Source organism: Rattus norvegicus, chromosome 13 (assembly GCF_036323735.1).
Source record: "Rattus norvegicus strain BN/NHsdMcwi chromosome 13, GRCr8, whole genome shotgun sequence".
Taxonomy (NCBI): domain Eukaryota; kingdom Metazoa; phylum Chordata; class Mammalia; order Rodentia; family Muridae; genus Rattus; species Rattus norvegicus.
The window spans coordinates 94,441,618-94,467,009 of NC_086031.1; the positions used below are offsets into that span (position 1 = coordinate 94,441,618).

Sequence of the window (25,392 nt, forward strand, 5' to 3'; positions counted from 1 at the left end):
ACCCCTTCTCTGAGGTCACACACTGACCAAAAAGCGGAAATGCAAGCTCCTCTACTAGTTTCCAGGGACCAACAGAGCAGGCATGGTGGACCAGGTTGCCAGGCTTAGAGACCACCTCTCAGTTTCTCAAAACACCTACCCAGAGTCAAGAAACATGCCCCTTGTTGAAGATGACCTAAACATCCCTGTGTCCCAGACTGCCACAGCAGCTCTGTTCCCATACCTAGCCACTCTGCCCCCCATTGTGATAGCCACAGCCGGTGCAGGACTGAGCTCCACTCACCCTGGATGCTCAGCATCTGGCCCAGCTTCAGTGCGGCCCCACGCACCTTGCACAATGTACTCACAATGCGCTCTGCATTCGCCTCTGACAGGAAGGGGCTAGAATCCAGCACAGCTTTCTTCCCTGTGGACAGGAGGGGTCAACATGCATTCAGGGATGAGGAAGGGTGACTGGAAGAAACCTTCATGATGCCTGGGCATAGGGACTCGGGCAATATACACACAATTGTTAAGTATCCACAGAAACAGGAAGGAAAGTTCAACTCTATATGCACATCCTCTATAGTCCTCCAAAGCCAGGACAGCCTCCCCTGCTGGTGGGTCAGGTCTGGCAGGCAGGAGGGCTAGGAGATACGCAAGCCTCTGCCTACTTGTGCTGGCTGACCAGTCTTCTGGGCCTGTGCACTGCACCACGTGGGTCTTGGCTGCAGGAAGGGTTCCATCAGCAAGGGTCAAGGACGGCAGGCTTTGGGCATTGTTTCTCCCCTCTGTCCCACAGCTTGGCACAGCCAACTGGCCCAAAGACAACCCCTTCTAGGACAGAGAGGTGGCAGCAGCTGGGTAATGACTCCAGGGAGCTAACAGTGCCAAATGCATCCTGCTGCCAACCATCAGCGTGGCCAAAGGGCACCATTGCTTCTGCCCACATGCCAAATCCACCCTGTGGCAAGGGAGGAACACAAACAGGGGTCTAAGCCTTGACTAGGTTCAACTCTCAGGGTGGTGTTGGATGCAGGGTGCTGCCAGGGGGCCATGCAGCTGGGCACAGAGTGTTTAGAGGGTGTGTTTAGACAGGTGTATTGTGTCATTCCTTTGTTGAACATGGCCCAGAGAGGCTGTCTTCCTGGCCCCTCAGCACCTGGCAGCTCCTTCAGTTGTAGCTATGGGCCTGGAAGGCCAAGGAAGAGGACTTAACACCTGCTCTTGCATCAGGCAAAACCCAGCCTGCTGGGCAAGCCAGAGAAGCAGGCTACCATGAGGAGAAGAGTTAGAGCCCTCAATTACCAGTCCCCAGTGACAGACACACTGAGGGCTTAGGCTCACTCCTTGGTCCAAACAGGAGGACAAGACATGCAGGGTAGGAGGGTCATTCCACAGAAGTCTGGGCTATTCCAAGAGCTACTTAAACACTGCTGTGGGACCAATCCAGGACAAGTGGGCCCAGAAAGCACCCTGACAAGAGCAGAAGCCGGGAGTGGGGCAGTCTCCCCTGTCATCCCCAGGTCCCAGGACTGAGGGCTAGGAAGATAGGAGAGGGAGTGAACACAGGCAAGGACACGAATTCCAGGACAAAGGAGGGAAGCTGTTGCTCACCTCAGCTGAGTCCCATCCCCTGGAACTTGGTGTCTGGCCCAGTTGGCTTTCCTGGGCATCTCCACCCTGAGTGGGCTGATCCTCACAGGCTTGAGGCATGTCCCCTACCCAGAATGGCCTGAACCAGGCAGGCCAGGCCAGAGACTCGGTGGTCAGTGCAGGACAGGGTCTCCCAGGCAAGCTTGCTAGCCTGGACAGCACCATCAAGGTCAGGATTGCAGGAGGCATGTTAGGAAACCAGAGCAGGTGGATCTCCCAAGGCCATCTACCCTGGCCAAAGCCTCAGTACCTACTGGCAGGGCAAAGGGAACCTAAGCCTCGTCACTAGAGTCCCTGAGAAAGGACACCAGCTCTGCCCTTGAAGGCAGGCTGGCCTCTTCTCCTCTTAGACAAGGTAGGGAGGAAAGTGGCTGGCAGGGGAGCTGGGTCTTGGGAAAGCTAGCTAGCTTCACATCCCAAAGTACTGAAGCACCAGCACTAAAAATACCCATGCTAATCCCCTGTTCTCGGGTCCCTTCCAAGAACACACAGGATGTCCATCCTGGGACTGGAGCCTGAGAACTCCGCAAGTGAAGTGCTGTCTGGGAAGGTGGTGCACCCCACAGGCCCCAAGAGCATGGACCATGAGTATCAAGGTCTCACACCATGAATAGGTGTGAGAGCCGGGAGGACCTTCATGACACTGCAGTTCTTGAGTAGGACCAGAATCTCAACCTCAAATGTACTTTGGGAAATGCACTAACAGGAACCCCTAATGGCTCCACTGGGTAAACTCCCAGCCACCTACCCTCAAAGAGGGGCTCACATGACATCCCACGGCTCCTTCCCCAGTCAGAATCTAAGCATCAGGAAACCCCTCAGCTCTGGTGGGGCCTGAATGCAGAACATCTCTAGACTGTACAGCCACAGTGGTCCCTGAACCTGTGTTCCAGGCAAACCCGGCAGGTCAGACCCTGGGAGGCAGGGAACAGAGGTGGTATGATCTTTGTCTCAGAGACAATAGTCTCTGGAACGGTCCCAGCCTCTCTGAGCCATGTTCAACAAAGGAATGACACAATACACCTGTCCCGATGCCCACATCCCTACCCACCGGACAGAGGAGACAAAATATAGTTCAGAAGGTCCTCAGGAGCAGGCAGGAAAGGAGAGTAGGAACAGAAGGTGGGCGTGCAGGGAGTGAGTATGGAGGTGCACACCGCTGGTGGTAGCATGAGTGTGAGCCGGGGGCGCTAAGAGATCAGCTGGGGCTGAAGGAGGGAGCCATCTCCAACCCTCCAACCCTCCACCAAACAGTCACTCAACCCCAGGAACACTATGTGCATGAACTACATTTCAGAGGCTCCTGCAGGCAGGGCATCGGGTGGTCACTAGTGGCTGACATTCCCGGAACGGAAGTGGGCTGGACACTGACCTTCCAGTCATCCACCCTTTCTTCCCAGGGCCCTGCTCACCTGTGGAGTTCTCAGAACGCAGACTCTTCTTGGCAACCTCAGCCAAAGCCCCAAAGCCCAGACCTACAGCCAGCCCTGGAAGGGTAAGAAAGCAGGTGCCTGAGTGGCTGGGACCAGGCCTGCTGAGCCCAGGCAGAGGACCCTGCAGTATTCTGGTGTTCACTGGGTACCCAGACATTCCGAACAGGGAGTAAGTAAGAACACACATTGGTGGTTTTACAACAGTCAGCTCTGGGTAAGTGCCTCCTGTGACTTTACAGCTCTCAGCCATCACCTGTGACAACCTACACTCATGAAAACACACAGACTCCATATTGGGAAGGACCAACATAAATGGGAAGGTGGAGCAGGCCTGGTCTGTGGACCACTTCCTGGCCATACAACTAGGGAAGACGACCGCTCACTCAAGGTGCAAGAGCACCAGTAGTCTTAAATGTTCTAAGTTATCACTCTATTGATATAAAACAGATAGCAGTAAAAGCTGGGATGGTCCACAACAATGGGGCGTCCCGGCTGAAGTCCATGGGGCCAGGACAGACCCTGCCCCACCTCCCCTCCCATGCTGGCAGCACTGGCAGTGACTGAGAACAGCAGCCCTGGAGTCTTTCCTCCCAGCAGGTATGACGGAGGCCAGACAGAAAGCCTGGGAGTCTGGCTCAGGGACCACACCTTCCTGGGAGCTCCCTTCCCAAAGGCTGTACAGGACAGGCATGCCACTCAGAGACAGGGTGAGGGGTATGAAGCCATTCTCCAGCCTTTCTACAACAGTAATGCATTAAAGAAAAACGCTAGATTTGGCAAAAAGTTGTGTGTGACCACACATGCTGTTATCCTAGCATTTTGGAGGCTGAGGCTCAAGGTCACCCAAGGATACAAAGAAAATTCCAGGATATCCAGGAGTACATATGGTGACCTTGTCTTAACAAAAACAAAAAAACGAACAAAAAAACCCCACTCAAGTAATTTTTTAAATGCTTATAATTAAAAGGTAATTCTTTTATACATTTAATACTATATTTACCCGCCACTAGGTGTCACTGCATGCTCTACTTTGCCCACCCTTACAGCAGCTCCTACCTCAGAGGTCACTAAGAGAACCAAAGGCGTCAAGTGCCCTCTCTCAGGTCTAAGGCACGGCAACAAAACCACTTGTTTATTCAAAACAGTCAGGCCAGGGGTGACAAAGGAAGTCTGTGTCAACTACATGCATGACTTTTAAGATTTCTGGAGGCCATTAAAAAAAGATGAGAAGAAACATGGCGAATAAACTCTAATGCATTTAGCCTACCATATTCAAAATAGAAGCCAACATAAAAACGGAAAGCATTTTCCATCTTGGGTGTGTGCACTGTTTTCAAATCCTGTGGGAAGGTACGTGCATAGTACAAATGGGACACACAAGCCAAACTGGAAGCAGCCACAGAGACAAACATAACAGGCCGGTGCCCTGGGACAGGGGTACCACTGTGGATGCCTGGTGGGGCAGGCACCAACCCTTTAACACTCCTCCTACCCAGGCCACTCTAGAGGGCCATGGGCACTGATTAAACATTAACTTCCCACCATCTGCCTTCCTCGCCGTACCTCCCACAATATCTAACTTAGCAAAAGAAAGGAGGCCAGGCAGCACTAACCTTCAGCAATGTCCCTCTGGAGCCCTTTCAGCTTAGAGCAAGCCCTGAGACAAGCCCACAGAAAAGGCAGGCAGCATCCCCAGTCATGGGCTTGTTCAGCTGCACATACAGCACTCAGATCCTAAGCGTACCCTGGCTGGGCTCAGCGTTCTGTCAAACAGTTTTTGGGTGTTTCTGGGCTCCCAGGCAAAACACAAATTCTACAATGGGGTTGGGGGATATTAAACAAATGTATGAAGGAACATTCTAGAAAAGAGGCCTCTGGCTCCTTCAGTTGCTGCACCAGACCCAGGAGCTGCCAACAGAGGGACAGGCTCCCACGGCAGGCAGATCAGGAGGTAAGAACACGCTCACCCAGATAGCCATCATGCTCTTGGCCTCCCAGGTTCTCTGAACCCAGGCCTGGTATGTGATTCTTGGAATCCCCTGCCCAGCTCAGCCTTCATCCAGAGCCAGGTAAACCTGGGGTAACTAACTCTGCGATGAGGGGAACTTCAGGTACCCTGCTCCTGCACCCAAGGACCTCACACAGCCTCTCCTACTGTGATGTGTCTAGAAGGCTTGTTCTCCACGTGTCCCTGAGAGAGAGTCACTGCTGGCAGTTTGACCTTCCTCCTGGCCTGTAGCAGCACACTGCCCATACACAGAAAGCCCTAGTACTTCTCAGTAAAGATGGTTTGCCATCAAGGAAGGGAAGTGACAGGGCACAGAACTCTCCCGCAGGCAAAGCAAAGGTACAGTGTGCAGGTTGGGAGCCTATTCTGGGTAACTCGGGAGCCTCTCCTAGCCTCTCCACTCTCAGGTCCCCTCTGGAGGTCACCAGAGAAGCAGTCACTCCACTCCCTACCATTAGCACATGTGGGAAGAGCAAGGCTTTTATCAACAGGGGCCTTCATGAGCAGGCTGGGTGATGGAGAGCAGGCCACACTCCCGCTGGTGCTGCTCTGCCTGCTGAAATCTCAGGGCCTGTTTACAACACAGGCTGGAAAGGGCCTCTGCAGAAGCAACCAGACAAGAGCACTGAGACACCAGGCCCTGTAGGCCAGGCCCTACCTGCACTCAGGAAGAACCCAGGGTCGTGTGTGTGCTAGGTAAGATCTCCGCTCCTTACACCACATCCTCAGCCCTAAACCCCACTTTAATTAATACACATGGCTAGTGTCCTTTGCGTGGGTACTAACAGCCTACTTCTGATGAATACCTGCCATCCAACAGCAGCCTCCCCCACAGGAGCTGCAGCCCAGGAAGAAGAGGAAGAGGAACAAAAAGGAAGAGGCAAAGCTCCCTGAGGTGTCTTCTCCCAGGTCCTCTGCTGCTAGGCGGGAAGATGGGTGCCTACTTATCGGGCAGGCAGCTCAGATGTCCCTGCACAGGACAGAGGTCTGTGCTCAGCTCCATCTCTGAATCTGTACAGAGCAGCAGCCATTCCCAGCATGTTCCTGTCAGATTCAGTGAAGAATCTGCTCTACCCCACACCACAAGCACCATGACAGACTGCTTCACTGAAGATCCAGAAACAGTGCCCACAGCTTGAACCTTCTGAACCTGCCTGTTGTTTCGGCCACAGGTTTGGCAACAATGGAGAGAAAAGAAAATAACTGATACAGACAGATATACAAGAGGAAGTACTTGCCAGGAAAGGGAAGACAGAAGGTCCTGGGCCTCCCTGGCCAACTCAGCACCAGCTCTGTCATGACCTTCCAGAACTGTTACGCAGCCATTGCTCCACGGCCAGTAAGCGAAACAAGCCAGCAAAGCTGGTCTTTTGCTGTTTACAGTGCCTGGACCTGGAGAACCCCAGAGGAGTGCTAAAGCTTCATAAACTGCACCCAGAACCCACATCACAGGACCCTGCTGCAAATGGCCAGCGCTCTCAACAAGACCTTTGCAGGTGAGTGAGCAGTGTGTCCACACACTCAGTGCCATTCCAGAAGAGCACAGGGATGGTAGGGTCAAAGGCTGCTTGCCTAAAAACAAGGACAGATGAAGTTCCAAGCCTGAAGCAAACTGAATGACTTTAACTGTCGGCAGCAAAGGGCCACAGTCTGTCAGAATCACACTAACAGTTACAGACTGTGGGATCTGGTAAACAGGTTCCCCAAATGGCTGGTCCCAGAGCAAAAGGTCCTCTAGGGAGCTAAAGGGCCCAGTGAGGCGCCAGTACTCGTGATATGTCTCCTTCCAGCAAAGACTGCTCAAGAACGACCGGCCAACTAGTCCAAGCTGTAGCTCGTGGCAAGGCACAGCCACACACCAGCCACAGGGATAAGCCAAGCTGAGGCTGGAATCCAGGAACCAGGTCATAACCCATGAGAAAACAGACCCTCAACAGCTACTTCATGGGCAACACTGCCACATACCACCCAATGCCAGCACAGCTGGATTCCCAATCACTTCCACCTTAATGTACAGTGGCCACCTCCACCTTCACAGGATAAACAGGGCAGGGCAGTAGAGGAGGGGCAGCACAGGGTACATGACCACCTCACCTCCAAAGTTGGCCAACCGCCCAATCCGGGTAACTGGCACCTTCCGCTCCCGAGCCCGCTCACTGAGCTGGAGGGAAAAAACAAAAGAGGCCTATAGGACTGACAAAACTAACGAATGAGCCAAGACAGCCTGAGGTGCATGCTGTGTGCACCTCCCCTCTCCACCCCTGCTGGCAGCACTGGACAAAAAGACTTCCACGTATTTCTAAAGTCACAGTGGGGGAGGGGTGTTGGCAGGGGGTAAAATGAGGGTCAACGCCAGCCTCACTGGGAGTAGAAACCACCCAAGTCCAACAGTGATGCCTCTCAGGCCTACCATCTGCTTGTGTGGCTTGCTCTCTGGGCGAGCCTTGGCCTGACGGGCCTTTTCAATGTCTTCAGCGGTGAGGCCTCCCACAGGGGCCTGGTCCTGGTGGAAGAATCTTCGCTGGATGCTGTTGGCCAAGAACAAGTCTCTACAATCTACAAAGAGCCTTCCATTGACTCTGCCCAGAGGAGAGGTAGCCTGGCCAGAGAGCCCTGCTTCCCTGAAAGGTCCACTGGAAACATAGGCAGGAGCTGGGCCCTCCCTGTGGGCATGACCCAGGGATGAAGACAGTGGCTGGTCCAGGGAGGAGGCTGTGGAGAAATCTGGGGAGCTTCCAGCTGCCTGTGGTGTTGAGAACTGAACTTCGGCTTCCAGATCTTCGAAGTTCTCAGTGGCATATGAATCTTCATGCTTATCCTGACCCTGAGGAGAACAAAGGCCAGTGTGAGGGGCAGGACTGGTCTGGCGAGGATACTTGCATGTGACTGCCAATCAGCCCTCTCTAACCCTCCAAAGGTGATTGATGCAGCCTAAGACCTGAGGTCCACTTCAAAGTCTAGGAGACCGCAAACAGCTCTCACATGCTTCTTCTAGAACCCTGCTGTGTGATCTCAGGCAGGAATCTATATACCACTGGTCCCTGCTATAGGACCAACCAAGGCCAGGGAAGATGCCCATGGCTGTAGCAACAGACTCCTCCTCTATAAAGCAGAGCCAGCACTGAGCCCATGGGGCTGTTAGGAGAGAAGCCAGGACAGATGAGGAAAGCCTGCAGAAGCATAAGTCACAGAGCAGCAAGTGACAAAGGCAGAGCATGGGTGGGAGCACAGGGCAGCAGCTCCTCACAGCAGACAGAGCCCACCATCAGCTCACAGCAGACAGAGCCCACCATCAGCTAGCATGCAGCTATGGTTAACAGACACGGTCAGAGCCTGGCTGTCCTTGCCAGTCAGATACAGAGAAAAGAGGCAGAGGATACCCCATGTTTCCTTTGTACATTATAGGTTCAAACTTCAAGCCCAGACTCATTCTAATTTTTAACCTGGGATGAACTTGAACAAGTTCCTAACCACTCTCAGTGACTTCTGCATCTGAAAATAGGGCTCCCACTGTCAGACAGCGACAGAGTTACACTCAAGGTCACAGAAACTGCTGGTAAGGGCTATAATTAAATAGCACTGTGTCCTAGAGAGAGGGGGAGGCAGACCTATGGCCATGTTCCCTGGTCCAGATGAAATATGAGCAAATGTCATGGCCTACGTGCTGCCCACATGTCATACAGCCACACAGGGAGATCTGCAGCCCATGTCAGCTCCTTGAGATGCCCTAGGGACTAAAGCTCTGCTCTCCTAGGAAGTGGGTAGACTGGGCGCTGCTCTCACCTTGCAACACAAAACAGACTGAGAGCTGATGTGACCCATAAGGGGCAGAAAGCAATAGGCAGGAGAGCAGGGGTCCAGAGCCAAGGCTAGCTCTGCTACCCAAAGTCCCAGAGTAGAAGAAACACAGCACACTGGGGCCCTGGGGACCTCTCTACAGCCAGGGAAGGCCTGGTACAATGAGCCTAGGTCAGAATCCCTTCCTGCCCCACAACTCCCATAACCTCCTAGTCTTTTTTGTTGTTGTTGTTGTTTTGTTTTGTTTTTTTAAAAAGTTTATTGGTGATGACTCAAAAGGGTGTGGGGTGGGAAGGCTGAAAGTCGGGGAACCTCCTAGTCTTGTGTGACTGCTCTTACATACAGTAGCTGGGTGTTCCAAAGGACCCCTAGTGCCTGAAAGGGCCCCAGCGACTGTAAGCACCTGATGAAATGTGTAAGTAAGAGGCATACAGGATTCCCAGAGCAATCCCCAGACCTCCAAGGTAGAGAAAAGCAGCATGAACCTAAGTATTAGGGACTGAGGAGAACCCAGGTGACCACTGTGCCAGGGTTCTCCCCCATGGCAGTGAGTTATCTGTCTCTGTCTCAAGTGACTATATAATGTGAGGGCAGGAGGAAGTCCTGGGTGGGAGCTGACACACTGGTGGAGAAGGCCAGTCTAGAATACAGTCTTAATTTGGAGTGACCAAGAGCATTGGAGCAAGCTCACTTTCCAGGCTTTCTACAGGATCACCACCCCCCTACTCACCACCCAACCTCAATTTCAGGACGACAACAATTCTCACCCTATCACCTGATGTAAATCATGGGTAGAAATAAGCGCATAGCACATGAGCAGTAGGGACCTCAAGAATACAGGATATAAAGATTTAAAATCAGAGGTACCTATAGGGTGAGGAATTCTGTGTCACTCTTATGGAGGAAGGAGGGGCCTGCAACTCCTGGCCCTAAAACTGAGACAAGGCTGGGGACTGGGATAGCCTTGCAACCAGAAAAGCATGAGACCTTTATCCAGAACAGTAAAAAACAAAAGCTTGTTGGTTAAGCCTCCCAGTCTGTTGTCTTCTGTTATAGTAACAGCTTCCTCACAGAGAAACCTGATCTGCCCGAGTATGACAGCAGAACATGCCACTGGACAGAAAGGGCATGGTAATCTGCAATGCATGCAGGCACACGAGGGTATGCACGCACGCGTGCGCGCGCGCACACACACACACACACAGTCTGTTATGATGCTGCTTTGGCCTAAAACCCCGCCTTGATATAAGATGCTGAGGTTTCACACACACACACACACACACACACACACACACACACACACACACACACATACACAGAGTCTGTTATGATGCTGCTTTGGCCTAAAAACCCCCCCTTGATATAAGATGCTGAGGTTTCCCGGACCTTTGCCCCAGCAGCATGAGGGAGAGAGGGAGATACTGCCCTCACCACTCTGGAAAGGAGCACCTTCAGCAAACAACAGGTCTTGGCTGAGGCCCAGGAAGCACTGCCTACAGGAGGAGCCTTCAAAGGCTGAGGCGGACCTACACATGAGCCCTGCTGTGGACTGCATGTTTGAAATCTAACCCACTGCATGCTAGTACATAGAAGATGATTACATCACGAGCACAGAGCCAGAATATCGGCCCTTATTTGATGCCAAACCTACTAGAGCCTCAATCTTGGTCTTCCCAGCCTCCAGAACTGAGAAGTAAACAGTGTTATTTAAGCTTCTTAACCTGGTCTTCTCACACACTGTCCTACCCTATGCTAAAATGACAGTAGGACACAGTAGCCACTGGGCGCTCCAGTCTCATCTACAAGAACACAGGATGTCAGGTTTCTGTGTCCTGGTTCATTCCCTGACCTCACTGAGAGCTCCAAGTCTGGCTCTGCCTACCAGCTCCCCACAGCCATTGCTGGAAGGGCCCTCTCACCTGCACCTTTCCAAAGACCATGCTGATCTGCTCCACAGCTGTAGACTGCAGGGCCCTGGCTGCCAGGATGAGCTCCCCACCAAGGCCCAGGTTCTGCAGGTGAGTTTCCACAGCTGCCTGGGTCAGCTTGGCAAGGCCTTTGGCCACCATGATGGCATCCCCCAACATAGCAGCCATCCTTCAGGGCTGGAAGAAAAGAGGCCAAATTAGGAAAGGGATACCACATCTGACATAGAATGATGTACTCGCCCTGACCAGGTCCTGACTGAGCAGAAAGCAAAACTGATGGTTAGGTTTTTCTGATGATCTCCCCTTTCGATTGAGAAGTGCGGCAACAGGAGAGGAGCAGGGCGCAGGGCAATGACCAGGACTGCATGCACTTACCGAGGTCTGAGCATTTCCTCACCTGCTCCAGAACACCTCTGAAACACCTCGGCACAGAAGTCAGTGCTGTGGCCAAGCCAGGACTTAGCATGTGCACTGACTCCTAGTCTAGGGCTTGTCCTTCTGAACCACAAGGGGAGGCTGATGCAAACACAGCCCCTCCCTGAGCAGTTCCCTGCAGGACCTTATGATGGTGGCACCTCTCCCCAGGCCTTAATACATGAGCGTACCTGCCTCTTTCAAATCATTGATGCATCGCCCCGTGAAGCAGGAGGCAGCCACTCTCAGACTGAGGTACTGAGAGGACTCCCCTGAGCCACAGGTCAACCAGGGATTCCATGCTACAATTCACCCCTGAGAACAGCAGACAAGGCACACAGGGCAAGAAAAAGAACATACACCACTATGGAGGCCTGCTGCCTGCCTCTACTGTGTGCCTCCTTTTCCTCTCCACTGGTCATAGTGGAAAGTGTTTCTGAATGTAGGTCAGGGTCAGAGATGCTGAGACCCAGGGTGCACAGTGTGGTTGGGGCCTGGCCTAGTTGGTCATTAACTACCCCTGAGGCATGTTTATAGGTTAAGATCAGTCCTGTTAACATGCTGGAAGCAAAAGAAAATCAGGGAGAGCCAGAGATCCCACTGCAAGCAGCACCATGACCAAGGCAGGGAGCCGAACTGGGCAGGCCAGGTCAGTCAAGAACACGGAGTCTACTTTAAGTCCCAGGGACAAGAAAGCCAGAAATGCAAAAGAGGGATGTGAAGGGCACTTCAGTCTGGGACTTGCATAAGGTATGAACTGAGCAGGGACCCTGACTCACAGACAGCAGAAGAGAGGACAGTCAAAGGGGCACCTGGATTCCACCTTTCACTCCATTAACTGAGAGAGGCACAGATGGGGAAGGGCACACAAGAGCACTAGCAAGCGTCCTGACCAGAACAAGGGGACATCTGAGCATGTCAGCCCTAGTCACTCCAAGGATTCCAGCAATCTGCTCAGTCCCAAGGCATGACAGAAAGAGACCTTTACTTAAAAGTAGAACTGGGGTGCACGTGTGTCTGTGAGAGTGTGTGTGTGTGTGTGTGTGTGCGCGCGCGCGAGCACACGTGTAAGAGGGTGGAGAGAGGGGGGTGGGGATTTAGCTCAGTGGTAGAGCGCTTACCTAGGAAGCGCAAGGCCTGGTTCGGTCCCCAGCTCCGAAAAAAAGAACCAAAAAAAAAAAAAAAAAAAAGAGGGTGGAGAGAGGACTCAGCAGTTAAGAGTACTGACAGCCCTCACAGAGAACCTGAGCTCAGTTCTCAGCATCCATACCAAGTGGCATACAACAGCCTAGCTGCAGGGAGTGATGCCTCTGGCCTGTGCCAGCACCTGCATCGTATGTACACACCTACACACAGACACACTGTCTTTAAAGACCTTAAAAGGAGAATTGTTATAGCACAAACTCACTACCAAACAGGAGCTATGAGGCTGTGTTTATAATGTACCCTTGGGTAGTAACTTTCCCTTCAAATACTAGCAGTTAGCACACAGGGCTAAAACTTTCTATGCACCTCTTAATATTCATAAACAATCCATGGCTATCTGTCACTGAGAAAAGCAGAATCGGAGAAGGCACTAAGTAGCCAAAGTCACCAAACAACTTCTCAGTGGCCCTGGGGGTTGAGGGTAGGGTACGACAGCCCTGGCCTGCTTTGTGCCTCCTCAAACACTGGACTGACAGACTTGCAAGGAGAAGGCACTGTTTAGTCACGGCTTGCTGAACCTCCAGTCTAAGCCAGTAGGTTTAGAAAACAACCGCATCGGGGTTGGGGATTTAGCTCAGTGGTAGAGTGCTTGCCTAGCAAGCGCAAGGCCCTGGGTTCAGTCCCCAGCTCCGAAAAAAAAGAAAAAAAAAAAAAAGAAAGAAAACAACCGCATCACACTCTAGGTTTCTGCTCTGCACCCCTCTGATTTAATGGCATAAACAGTGAATGAACCCATAAACCAAACAGCCAGTACTGGTAAGGCAGCGCGCAATCAGAGTCAAGCAGGCCTGTTAGGAGCTCCTGACTCTCGGCAGCCACCACCCTCGACACACACTAACACATCCTGTCCACTACCCTGAAGTCTAGACAATACCCAGGCCTCCCACCGGGGACCTGGAGAGCCTGGAAGGGTGGCTGGATTTTGAAGGAGATCTGTACCGGAAAAGCACTCCTACTAGTGGCCCCAAAGCCATCATTATGTCCCAGGAGTCCCCAAAATCAAGCCTTACCCTGGACCATCTTTAAATCACACCTAAAAAGTCAAGACACAAGTCTCCCACAGACTGTGACCACTGCAGTGACAAAACCTCACTCTGTCTACTGCCTGACACTGACTCTCCCCAGAACACCCACCTAGACCCATGATGTTCAGACTTTGACCTGAGGCCTGACGCTAATTCTGCCTGAACTTTCCATCTAAGTTACTCTACCCACACACTAAACTTCTATAAGAACAAAGCCGGTGAGTGGGCCTACATGGCCCACTGCACTAGTACTAGTAAGAGTTTAACCTTTAAAGCCATTTTAGGTCCTTTACACAACCACAAGGCAACTGTGGGGCCCACCAGAAACCAACACTGACTCCCTTCCCGCATACAAGTCCACTACTAAAACAAACAAACACACACACACACACACACACACACACACACAAGCAAACACTCTTAAAAGGGAAAATGAAGTCTCTGCATTGGGAACTGTGAGTAATAATTATCTTTTTCAGTTATTTTCCAAACCTTTATTTTTTCCCCAGGGCTGGGGACCGAACCCAGGGCCTTGGGCTTGCTAGGCAAGCACTCTACCACTGAGCTAAATCCCCAACCGCTTTTCCAAACCTTTTTATTTCACACATCCTACTTTCAAAACGGCAAATAAGTCATCTTACTGGAATGAGTAAGTTGGGGCTGGAGACAGTTCAGTGGTTAAGAGTAGGGCTGCTCTTGCAGAGGGCCCGGGTGTGGTTCCCAGCGCCCTCATGGTGGCTCGATCCATCAGTAACTCCAGTTCTAGAGACTCTGGTCCCTTCTTCTGGTCTCCATAAGCACCAGGCAGGTACATAGTGCATATGTACACATGCCAGGCACACATAGTTAAAAATATTGTTTTAATTAATTAAGAAGAATGAGTCATACTTTCTTTCTTGCCTGAACAGTTATATATGAAATGCTAGTGCATTTCAAAATGGTGCCAAGTCAGCCCTGCCCTAGATAGCGCACCCCCAGATTCCCTTGTAGATTTCTGCTTTCCTCAAGTCGGCAGTTCCTGCTAACAAGCACAGCCTACTCTTTACAAGCATGTAGACTTCAAAATTACTGTGGCTGGTCCATGGCCACCCCCCTTAAGTAAACATTTTTTACCCACTGTACAGAGGTTACACTGGGCCTCCCTCACAGTACAAAGTGAACCAACCGTTCACAGCCTTATCAACACAGGCAGCTTTCTGCAAGGAGTCTATCCTCCCTCGGCAAAGAGGAGGCGAGGAGCAAATGACTACCAGAAGGAAGCTGCTCTCCACACCTCTTCTCTTTCTGATTTTCAATCTTAAAGACCCTATTCCCAATTCACCACAATCCCACAGTGACTGACAATCAACCAACCACGTCAGGCACTGAGCTAGGAGGCATTTATATCACAGTTTACATCAAAGCTCAGGAACCCTTTCAGACTCACAAACCATGCCAGCACCATGATTTCATGGACAAGTATTCGAGCCCTCATGGGCATGTCAGCCCCACTACCCTCCCTACCCTCCACCAGCCCTGACAACAGTACCCTGCTGGTTTGGGGACACTGTTTCTGAGTAAATGTTCTCCTCTGAGGGGAACAAAAGATCCAACAACCTCAACTAAAGCTGTGTAAGAGAGTAGATGCTCGTACCCAGAGAGGACGCGAGTGAGGAACTATGCCAGCAACCTTCATGCATATCACTGTACCTGGCTCGTCCCTGCAGGCCCTGGGTCTAGCCGTGTGCCCATAGCACATGTAAGCACATCTATAATGAACACCTCACCAGGGAGGCACTGGAGGAAGAAACAAAGGAGGTCCTGCCTTGTGAAATACCATCTTCAGAGCCTAGGCATGGGCCCAGTGCTGCCACCACCAGCCAGGTGACTCAGGCTCTTACACACCTCTTCTGTTCCTAATGTTAAATTTGTATTGGCAAAGTAAATAAAGACAGTCTCAAACAAGACAGAACTGCACTGAACGAAGCTTTCCCCTGGCCACAGAGCAGTCTCAGAAAGAGGCACAGGCCGACCAGAGGCCAATGTCCCCAAGCTCTAGAAGGTTTTCCTGCTGACCATCATTTGCCAACCTTCCTGAATAAACCTTCCGGAGCCACCTCCTGGAGCCACACCCTGGCTGGAAGTTATCTGGGGAATTGAGGACTGACAAACATGCCCAGGGAACGTAGGCCTGCCCAAATACAGAGAGAGATGAAAGCCAAGGAAAATGGTTAAAGCTTCCTGCAGCTTTGACCCACAAATAGAAGCAACCCCGCTCCAGCTTCAGTCTGCAGCAGAAGGAACTGGAAGGCTTGACAGACAGACCAACTGCCATGCTCCCAGGCTTCTGTGTTTCCCACAAGGTGCCATGTGCCAACCTTGAGAGCCCTTGTCCTTCCAGAAAAGGGGAAAGGAAATGGGGGGGGGGGGCTGGCACCCCAGACCAAGCTGAAAGCCTCCACAGAAAGACATTTCTAAAGCTTCCACCTGCTGCTTCTGTCTCCTGAAGCCTAGCTTTACAACTACACAAACCCTTCTGATACTCCATTCTCCATGATTCCTTCAAGACCTTGAAAAAAGGAAACCAGAAGGGATCATACAAAGACAGTGACCCCCAGAGCCAATGCCAAGAACTCTCTGGGCTGTCACTTCAAAGGTTCTTCCTCTCTGGGAGATCCCAGGAGGCTAGTGAGTGCCTTTGCCCCCGTCCCAGTGAGGAACCTTCTTCTTCCTTTGGACATAAGCCTGTGGATTTCAACCCTCTAAGGGAAATAAAAAGTCCTATTACATCCTTAACATTTCCTTTTCTGACAAAAAGGAAAGAATGTAAGGACTATTTCCTCCGAGGACTCAGAAGGAATGCATTAGAGTAAACAAACTTGAGAACCAAAATCCTCAAATCCCCATTTATTAGATTTGCCCTTCGCCTAAAGGTCACACGTCAACAACCATTGGTAATAGACCTCAGTCACCGAACCCCAGGCCTCTGTCTGCAGGTCAAGCAATGTCCTACAGTGCTAACACTTAATACTAGATATAGAAGAAAAAAAGGAAATGGAAGAGAACAGTCCCCTATTCTTCCTTCAGCAAGCAACAGTAGGTGTCACCACCGAGCCAGGCCTCTGCTTACATGGGTCCCCATAGGAACCCACACCAAGAATCTCTGCCCCTTCTCCCTAGACCATCTGTCTGATTACACCCCCAAAATCTGGTCCCAATCCCCCAAACTACATTCTTTTAAAGTGGATGCATACGGTAATTCTGCTCTAAGGATGGGTGTGTGAGTGAGTGTCCAAATTATCTTCTATTGTTGTGTTAAAGACACCATGGCTAAAAGTACCTACGGGAGGAAAGGTTTATCTGTCTTACATATCCAATCACAGCCCAACATTGAGGAAGCCAAGGCACGAACTAATAAAGTAGGAAGAAAGCTGGAGCAGAGACATGGATGGATTCTGCTTACTGGCTTGCTCCTCACGATTTGCTCAGCCTGCTTTCTTATACAAGGCAGAAGGACCACCTGGCCAGGAGTAGCACTGACCACAGTGGACAGATCCTCCTACATCAAGAAGAAATCAAGACAATACCACACCTGCCTACAGGCCAATCTCAGGGGGATTTTTTAAGATTCGCTCTTCCCAGGTCTCGGCCAAGTTGACAAAAACCAATCAACAGGGTGAACAGGTATCTGGATAGGATGGAGCAATGTGGCAACTTACACACCACTAGAGAAAGTACTGACAAAGACAGTATACTGCGTGTTCCCTGGAGGGAAAACACGTCATCACAGAGCATTTAAAGGCATGTGCCTTTTGCTGGGATGTTAGAGTCTTCAAAGATTTGTTTTCTAAATTTCTGTACAGAGAACATGTATTATTTGAATAATATTAAAACTGTGGTTTTTTGAAACCCCTTAAATATGTTGTTGAAGAAAATGTTTTAAGTAAGCACACAAATATGTAGTTTCAAAAAAAAAAAAAAGATTCCATATCCTTCTAGTACCTATGTAGGGTAGAATGGACAGTAGGTTAAGGGACAGACCAAAAAGCTCTGGGCCCTTGGTCAGCCCTGGTCTTCAGAAGACACCTCCCCTAACTGGCTGCCAGGCGCATAGCATGTAGGCATCTGACTTTGGGGAATAAGGTCCAGCTGCCCTTCTCAGAATGGTGGTGAGAAAATCACTTGGCACAGACCCTTCCTTCCTCCCAAGTGGCCCTGCACCAGAAGGTAGAAACCGTTAATGAGTGCCAACTCTACACACAAACTCTGGAATTTCTAACTTAGATCAAATAACAAGTACGGCGACCGTATTTTCTCAACAGGGAGACAAAGGTGACTAGTGTCCTTCAAGGCCTGGGGTAAGCACAATGAGACTCCAGGCCATATCTACTCTCACAGCAACCAGCAAGCCTGGAAGAAGTGAGGGTATTCTACAAGAGGCGGTTGTGCCGTCTTGGGAAACAATGAACCCCAAGGATTTAGAATCCTCCTGGGAATTATACACCAAGAAAAGAAAATGGCTTAAAACCTGGGCCTCCCATGGGGGAAACTTTTCTCTCAAATGTTTATTTGCAACTTGTCAGCCCTGTTGCAGGAGTGTGGGCCTAGGCAGTAGACAGTGACAGGCAGAACCGCATCTTGACCAGAATGGTTTGAGTATATGCCTCGATTCCTATTTATACTCTCCCCTCATGTAAGGGGTCAGGACATGGGGGTGGGGTGATCACTGGGTCTCTTCCACTGAAGAAATCTCCTTTTTCTGATTTTCACTGTTATTTTTGTTCTTTTAATTTGGCTTATCAAAGATGGGTGGCTGAGTCTGGCTCGTTAAAGCAGCCAAGCATAAACTCTGACCCTCACTCTGATAACACTACTGCCCATTTTTATAAATGAAGTTGCACTGAAACACAACCATGTGTATTCACTTATGTGCTTCCCACAGCTGCTCATTCACATTTCTTGATGGTTTGTTTGCAAGAGGGACCAATTAGCCCACAAAACCCGAAATACTTATGTTCTTTCCTTCAAAGATGAAGTTTGTAGACTCCAATTCTAAGACAACAAACTATAACCATAATTATTCCAGAACATCACCAAAATTGTCTCCTAGCAGGCCAATGAGGATGGTCCTGGGACAAGGACTCCCACCCTATCAACCTCATCTCCAGATATCAACAAATGAACTTGACCCACCATTCAGAGCCCGGAGACCACCTTTTACTGGATTACCTAGGAAGGGAAGTCCTCCCTAGAGCTGCTCATGAGTGACAACAGGAGGACGTGTCGGACAGATGTCAACTCCCTGTACAGAAACCACCTGTATTCTCCTTCTCACGCCACACAGAAAAGCCATTGTCAGTCCACGGCTTGAGCTCTTACACATCCACCACCTCATTAACACTTCGTTCCTTCACATTCAGTCTCTCTAATCAGTCCCTGCTGGACAAACACTGAGAACTACTACAGAGCGGAGCCAGGGTTGTCTGCTGGTAGGCAGGCAGCAGACCGATGCCCCAAGCCTCATGCAAGGCACTTCTTGACTACGGGACAATGGTCAAATACTGGAGAGCCACACTGGCTGGTCAGTCTGCCCTACACCAGTTACCATGAACCCCAGCCAGATGTAGCCCTGGTAGCACATATTATAATTCCATACCACTCTGGAGACTGAAGCAGATGGATCATGAGTTTGAGACCAGTTTGAACTACACAGCAAATTCCTATCTCAAAAAAACCTACATATTAAAAATATATGTGTTAAAAAGTATTTGGCTCAGGTAGTGGCCCAGCAATAAGGTTAAGACCTCTATTAGTCGCTTGGTTTGAACTCTGGCTCTCCTGCCAACCTGCAAGTTAAATTATATAAGTTTAGCTCTGTCCCTCAGTTTTCTCACCTGCACTTGAGAATAGACTAGATCCCTCGCATGAAAGTATTTAAGGTATTTATGGCATGCACTGGGTATCTAGAACCATTTATTGTCGTGATTATGAACGCTGTGACCATTCGGATACACTGGTATAGACCATAAATAACTAAAAATACCTTTAAAAAAAAAAAAAAGCTCTCCCTGTAAATTCCAGGATCCCTTCTGAGTCAGGGAGACTGGCAGTGCTAGGTTGGTCCTCACCGGGGTGCTTTATTTAGCAATGTAGCATGGGGCACCACCCCAGAGAGGTGTTGGGTATGCTGCCTGCCAGCTTAGAACACCTTGGAAACATGCTGGACATAAACACCCACAGAACTCCTCACGTCACTGATGAGCAGAAGGAAATGCTCTCTTACCCACTAGTACACACATGCAGACATGGGCACGGCACCAGCCCCCAGCTCAAAAGCAGTTTTTGAGAGTCAGGCTGCATGATTTCATGAGTCTGCAGACACAAGCATGTGTTTCTAGATTCACCCCATTCCTGCCTACCAGAGGGAAGGGGGAGAGCGGGGAAAGCAGGCAGCTGTTGCCCAGGAAGCTAGTCTGCTCTGGCTATTCACAGGACATTCTAGATGAGAGAAGGACATTCTCAACAGACCTGGCCACAGCAATGCCCAGCCTGCCCTTTGATGCCCGACGGTGGCAGTGGCTACCAACACCTCAGGGAGTGAGACCACTCAGTCACTTTCCACTTTCTCAGAGAACTGAGTTGTCTGTGAGCATGTCAAATGGCAACCACTGGCAAACTATCAGCAATGTGTTCTGCCTCCCTTTTCCATGCCAAGACTGGAAACAAACACACACCTGGCACTGTATGTGAACAGTCTCCAGGACATATTGCCCAGCCCAGAGAACAGCAGGTCTTCTAGTTCCTGGACACTTAAACTACAGGCTGACAGACAGACAGACAGACAGCAAAGATGGGTTTCTGGCTTCAGCTTAGATACCAACTATGTATGACCTCCAGGACACAGGTTCTGTTCCTGAGGCCAGTGTATCCCTCTTCCTCACATGTAAATCAAGACAGTGTATCTATACTTGGAGTAAAGGATGATAGGAGGCAGGGTTGGGTATTTGGCTCAGTGGCAGAGCGCTTGCCTAGGAAGCACAAGGCCCTGGGTTCGGTCCCCAGCTCCGAAAAAAGAAGAACCAAAAAAAAAAAAAAAAAAAAAAAAGGATGATACGAGGCCACACAGAGCTCTTTCTGAAATGATCTTTTCAGATTTAACCAGGTCTGGAGGGAATAATTCTTAAACGAATTAGGAAGAACCCATGTAGACATTCTACGAAAACAGCAGGGGAGGTAGGCTCTGGGCTGACTTCACAAAGGTACAAGCAGAGAGTCTACATAACTCAGGAAAAGCCCAGTCAGTGCAGTGCAGTGTACAGGTAGAAAATGGGGAGACATCTCTCTGCTGTAAACACACACACACGCACACGCATGCACGCATGCACGCGCGCGCACACACACACACACACACACACACACACACACACACACACAGAGAGACCCCCACAGGATTCCCTGTTCCCCCTATATTTAGCTCCTATACCTCAGGACCTACCCCCTCTGTAACAGCCCCTTTGCTCCCTCTACTCTAGAAATAGGTGACCAGATATGCACACCTTCAAATTCTTGTTCCCTCGTCTCAGACCCTACTCTCTTCCAGTCTTTCTTGTGCATGTCCCCTTTTACATAAGCCCTTCCTCTCATGCCCAGCCTCCCTACACCAAACACAGGGAAGTTCCTGCACACTCTGATCTCCTAGGAAGAGCGCGCGCGCGCGTGCACACACACACACACACACGCACGCGCACACACACACCACTGCCCCTGTGACATTGGAAGTGCAAGCCAGCGGGACTCCTTGACCTACCTCCACTTCCTGTCAGCCTCACTCATTCCCACAACTCTCCCCTCAACCTCCTTCAGCAACCTCTCCTCACCTGTTCCATACTCTGCAGCTGAGCCAGCTCAAGCAGGTCCTAGCCCTCCTGCCTCCCCACTGTGTACTGTCTTCTGAGCTGCTTCCTTCTGTCCATGAGCTATTCAAGGCCTCCCCATCCTCAGGCCAGGTAGACTCTCTGATTCGAGGTACCCACATCTGTACCACACACCCATCCCAGTACAAGGCACACACGGAACTGTGCTAGTGGTTAAGATACAGTTTTTTCAACTGTTTGGGAAATGGGTGAATTTAGTACATGTAAATTATATCATAGTAAAAAAAGGCTAGAATAAAATAGTTCCAATGGCACTCAGCCCCATTGTTGTCACCTTCCCCCAAACTAGTTCCTTCTCTTATGACCTCTATTTTCAGTACTGACATCATTATACAACTTCTTCACCATCTAGAACACTGACCCATATATCCTACCTGTATATATTCAGTCCACACGCTGAGTCCTATGGTCTCTCTGATTCCACTACCTGTGACACGGGTCACCCTATACTTATAGGCTGCCCCTCCCTCCCCTTCATGCCCATCCCATCACACAAGCAACTAGAGAAGAAACAGGACCTTTGAGCTCACCCCCCCCCTTCCCCACTGGCTCTCCTCAGTTCTTGACTGTTAACAAGAATGTTAAAACCATTTCCAGTTGCCAAACCAAGGCAACTCTTTTGATATTCCTGTCTAATTTTGCACACAGCTCTAGTTTCAACTGACAAAGATAATGACTCGTGTCCGTGACTCTTACTGGAAAATTATCCTGCCAACTTGTGAGCTTCCCAATATTAAACCTTCCTTAAGAAGGAAGTGATTTCCCTTCCATATCTTTTTCTGTGGCTAACAGAGGGCACTCCGAAAACCCCTACTTGGAATGTTCCCCCTCCCCCAGCTACGGAATCCTGACACATTCCCACAGAAATACAAATTCACTGTAGAGGCTGGGGATATTTTTCTTTTCCGATGTCTTATCTTTCATGTCCTCTGGATAGCCATCATTTTTAGGACTGAATAATAAATTCTGGGTTTCATGGAAAGCAAAACGTAGACCCAAAGGCAAAGCCTCTTGCTCTGCACAAAAGAAGACATGGTTTCTGGTACTAACTATAAAAATGTAAATAAATTCTACAACCTGTATATGTGCACACACTACATCAAAACACCTGCATGTGTGTGCATGTACATGTGTGGTGTGCAGCCAGACACTCCCCACAGACACAGGCATGCTCTCCTTCCACATTACAACACACACGTCTAAGCAAAATATGTGGCTAAGAAAAGTGTGCCCTCAGGGGGCTGGGGATTTAGCTCAGTGGTAGAGCACTTACCTAGGAAGCGCAAGGCCCTGGGTTCGGTCCCCAGCTCCGAAAAAAAAAGAACCAAAAAAAAAAAAAAAAAAAAAAAGAGTTTGGAGTTGGGAAGATCTGTCTTAGGTGGTTCATTAGCCCAAAGAGAATGCAGACTGCCTCACTTTTCCTACGTGCCACCTGGCCCCAAAATAATCACAATCCAGCTGTTTTCATTATTCACAAAGCTAAATATAGCATCCAAAGCTACCCTCGGAGTCGTACAGGTGCTGCTCTTGTAAGACAACAAGCCCCTCTACCCTCTTCTCAGAAGTGCCTTCCTCACTCCGAATATTTCCCAACCGCCTCCCTGACGGCATGGCCACCCGCCATAGCACAACTAGATGTCTGGCATGATCATTAGTCCAAATCCTCCGGCAAGAAGGTTGGCCTGACACACCCCAGCTCCAGAATCCTGTTCCAGACATCAAGTTCAAGTTAGCCTAAATCAATTTTCTACAGAGCTGCAAGCCCAACCCAGATTGGATGTCTGCACACAGCCTCTGCCCCTTCAGGAAGCCCAGCCAATGGAGGGTCCCAGCACCCAATCCCGCCCCTACAGCATTCTCTGTCCCCGCACACTCAGAAGGTGGCTTGGCTGTGTTATGTGACAGCTTCTGTGCCAGAGAATGCAGGAGTTGTCCAAACTGCTAGTGTCTGAAAAAAAAAAAACAAGAGGAAGGACCAAAAAGAAACGAAGAAAAGGAAAAAGGGAAGGAACTTCTTCCCTGACTTCACCCCAACCTTCATGAAACCCAACAGCTGGCCTGAACATATAGTCTAGTTCTGACACGAACTGCAGCCAGAGCCCGATGCACAGTTCGAGGGTCTGGGAACTCAGAAACACTGGGAGAAAGGCAAGCACGTGCGTGGACGACGCACAGGCCCGCTAAGAGGGCTCCGGGCGCCCCCAGGAACCCACGGCGTCACGCGCAACCCTCCGCTCCCTGAGCCAGATCCGGGACGGGAAAGGGCTGCACCGTAACCTGGCCCTGAGGCTCCTTGGCTGAAAGGGAAACTTGCAACCCAGGCCGCACTCTGTCACTTGAACGTGTTAGAATGAACCCCGGGGTTCTGAGACTAGCAGCGGGCCGGCAGGCGGCAGCCTTACCGGGCTGCAGGAAGGTAGGCTCCTCCGTCAGCAACACAACGCCTCCGCTTGCTCGCCCTGCTGCGAGCGAACCCCACACGCTCCAGTTCTGTTTACCTTCTGGCCCGCGTGCGCAAGCCGCGCTCCGCTTGCTCCGCCTCCGAGCTCTCCCATTGGCTGAGCCGCTGTTAGCTGCCCCAGTGCCACAGGACGTAGTGGGAGCGTGCTCGCCGCGTGCGCGGCTCACAGCCAATAGGGACTGAGGGTGGAATGACGGCAACCAATGAGACGCAGAGAAGTCCCTAATCTGCCTGTTCGCTGTCTTTTCTCCAGGGTTGAAGTGAAGTCTTGTTGTTGTTCTGCGTGTGCATCTTGAGGATTGGCAAGAGTTTACGAGGCCGCCATGTGCCGGTCAGCTCTGTACCGACTCTAGCTTAGCCTCCTAGGAGCCTGGACGGGAGGACCTCAGATGTTTTGCTGCGATCACAAAGGACCCCCACCCCCACCCCAGGGCCTAGACGAGGCTGGGGTTTTGCCCTGTAGTGAGGGCTTCTGCCTGGGTTCCTCAAAATGTATTTGGACTGAGGAAGTGTTATGGCGCTGACACCACAAAGTTCTAAACCCTCCAGCTTTGTATTTAGACTAATCGTGCTTGCTTATTATGAGCGCCAATACAAAACAAGGATCCATTTACAAGGTGAAAAACAGCCCCAGGAGTGCTCTCAAGTCCCTCTGTTGACACATAACAGCCCGCTGGGATTGCTTACCCAGAGAAGATAGGATTGCGACAGGACCATGCCACCTTTGTACCGAATGGGAGGAAATACCTAGCCTTCGAGCCTTTCCAAGATGCTTCCATGCCAGCTCAGCCCTTTTTACCCAGCAATGCCGGGCCAGCTTCCCTCTAACATACCTAAGACAACTGCTATCCTCTCCCATGGTTTATTTTCCGTTTTCGTCAGATTGATATGATTTGGGTCTTATTCCTTGGAAGAATATGGCCTATTTTATTATAGTTAAAAACATTTCTCTTTTGATCAAACACACATACACACATCGAGAGAGGGAGGGAAAAGAGAGAGAGAAATCCTCATCACTGCAAGTTAAGAATTCCTGGGAGCTCCTTTTCAGATATGAAAACAGTTTTGTGGTTACGTTTTTAAGAGTCTTTATGTTTTGTGGATGCATTCCAAATTACTGGCAGACAAAAGTAATATGATGCATGGAACTAGCTTCAAAATACTAAAGGGCTGGCATACTGAATGGGATGGGCTATGACTCAGTATTTACAAAAGGAGAATGATAAGTATGGGGTTCACGTTATGTGTCTCTGTAAGTCTCCAAAAATAAAAAGACATTAGGAAAGATATGTGTATCTCTTTTTCTAACCACCACAGAGAGGAGCTCATGGAGGCAGAAGCCCAGATGTGGTCAAGATTCGATTTCAGCCATAGCCCAGAACCATAGTAGGAGAGAATCTTAGGCCAGGGATGTCATCAAGGAGTACTTCAAAAGCAAGAAGTGAGCAAATGAAAATTTAACGTATTTAGGCCCTGAACTTCATTGGCTGCAGCAATAGGGAGAATGAATCCAGTACCTTACCTGGGCTTCACATGGAGCCAGCCCCAAGGGCATGAGAATGGGAGAGCTG

At 50.2% G+C, this 25,392-nt stretch overlaps 1 protein-coding gene across 2 annotated transcripts in view; it reads right to left on the reverse strand.

Annotated features, from left to right (window-relative positions):
- Positions 1-23,918, reverse strand: part of Coq8a (coenzyme Q8A) — a 28,856-nt gene extending 4,938 nt beyond the window's left edge. The window contains exons 1-6 of one of the 2 annotated variants that reach the window (XM_006250387.2): positions 23,763-23,918; positions 10,794-10,979; positions 7,487-7,900; positions 7,171-7,237; positions 3,048-3,122; positions 284-406 (exon numbers count right to left, since the gene is read on the reverse strand). In XM_006250387.2, coding sequence (XP_006250449.1) covers positions 284-406; positions 3,048-3,122; positions 7,171-7,237; positions 7,487-7,900; positions 10,794-10,970 — 856 coding nt within the window. In that variant the 5' untranslated portion in view covers positions 10,971-10,979; positions 23,763-23,918. Of the gene's footprint in view, positions 1-283; positions 407-3,047; positions 3,123-7,170; positions 7,238-7,486; positions 7,901-10,793; positions 10,980-21,734; positions 21,762-23,762 lie in introns of those variants that run through there. The other variant, NM_001013185.1, reaches the window with a different exon arrangement.
- Between the last annotated feature and the right edge of the window lie 1,474 nt (positions 23,919-25,392).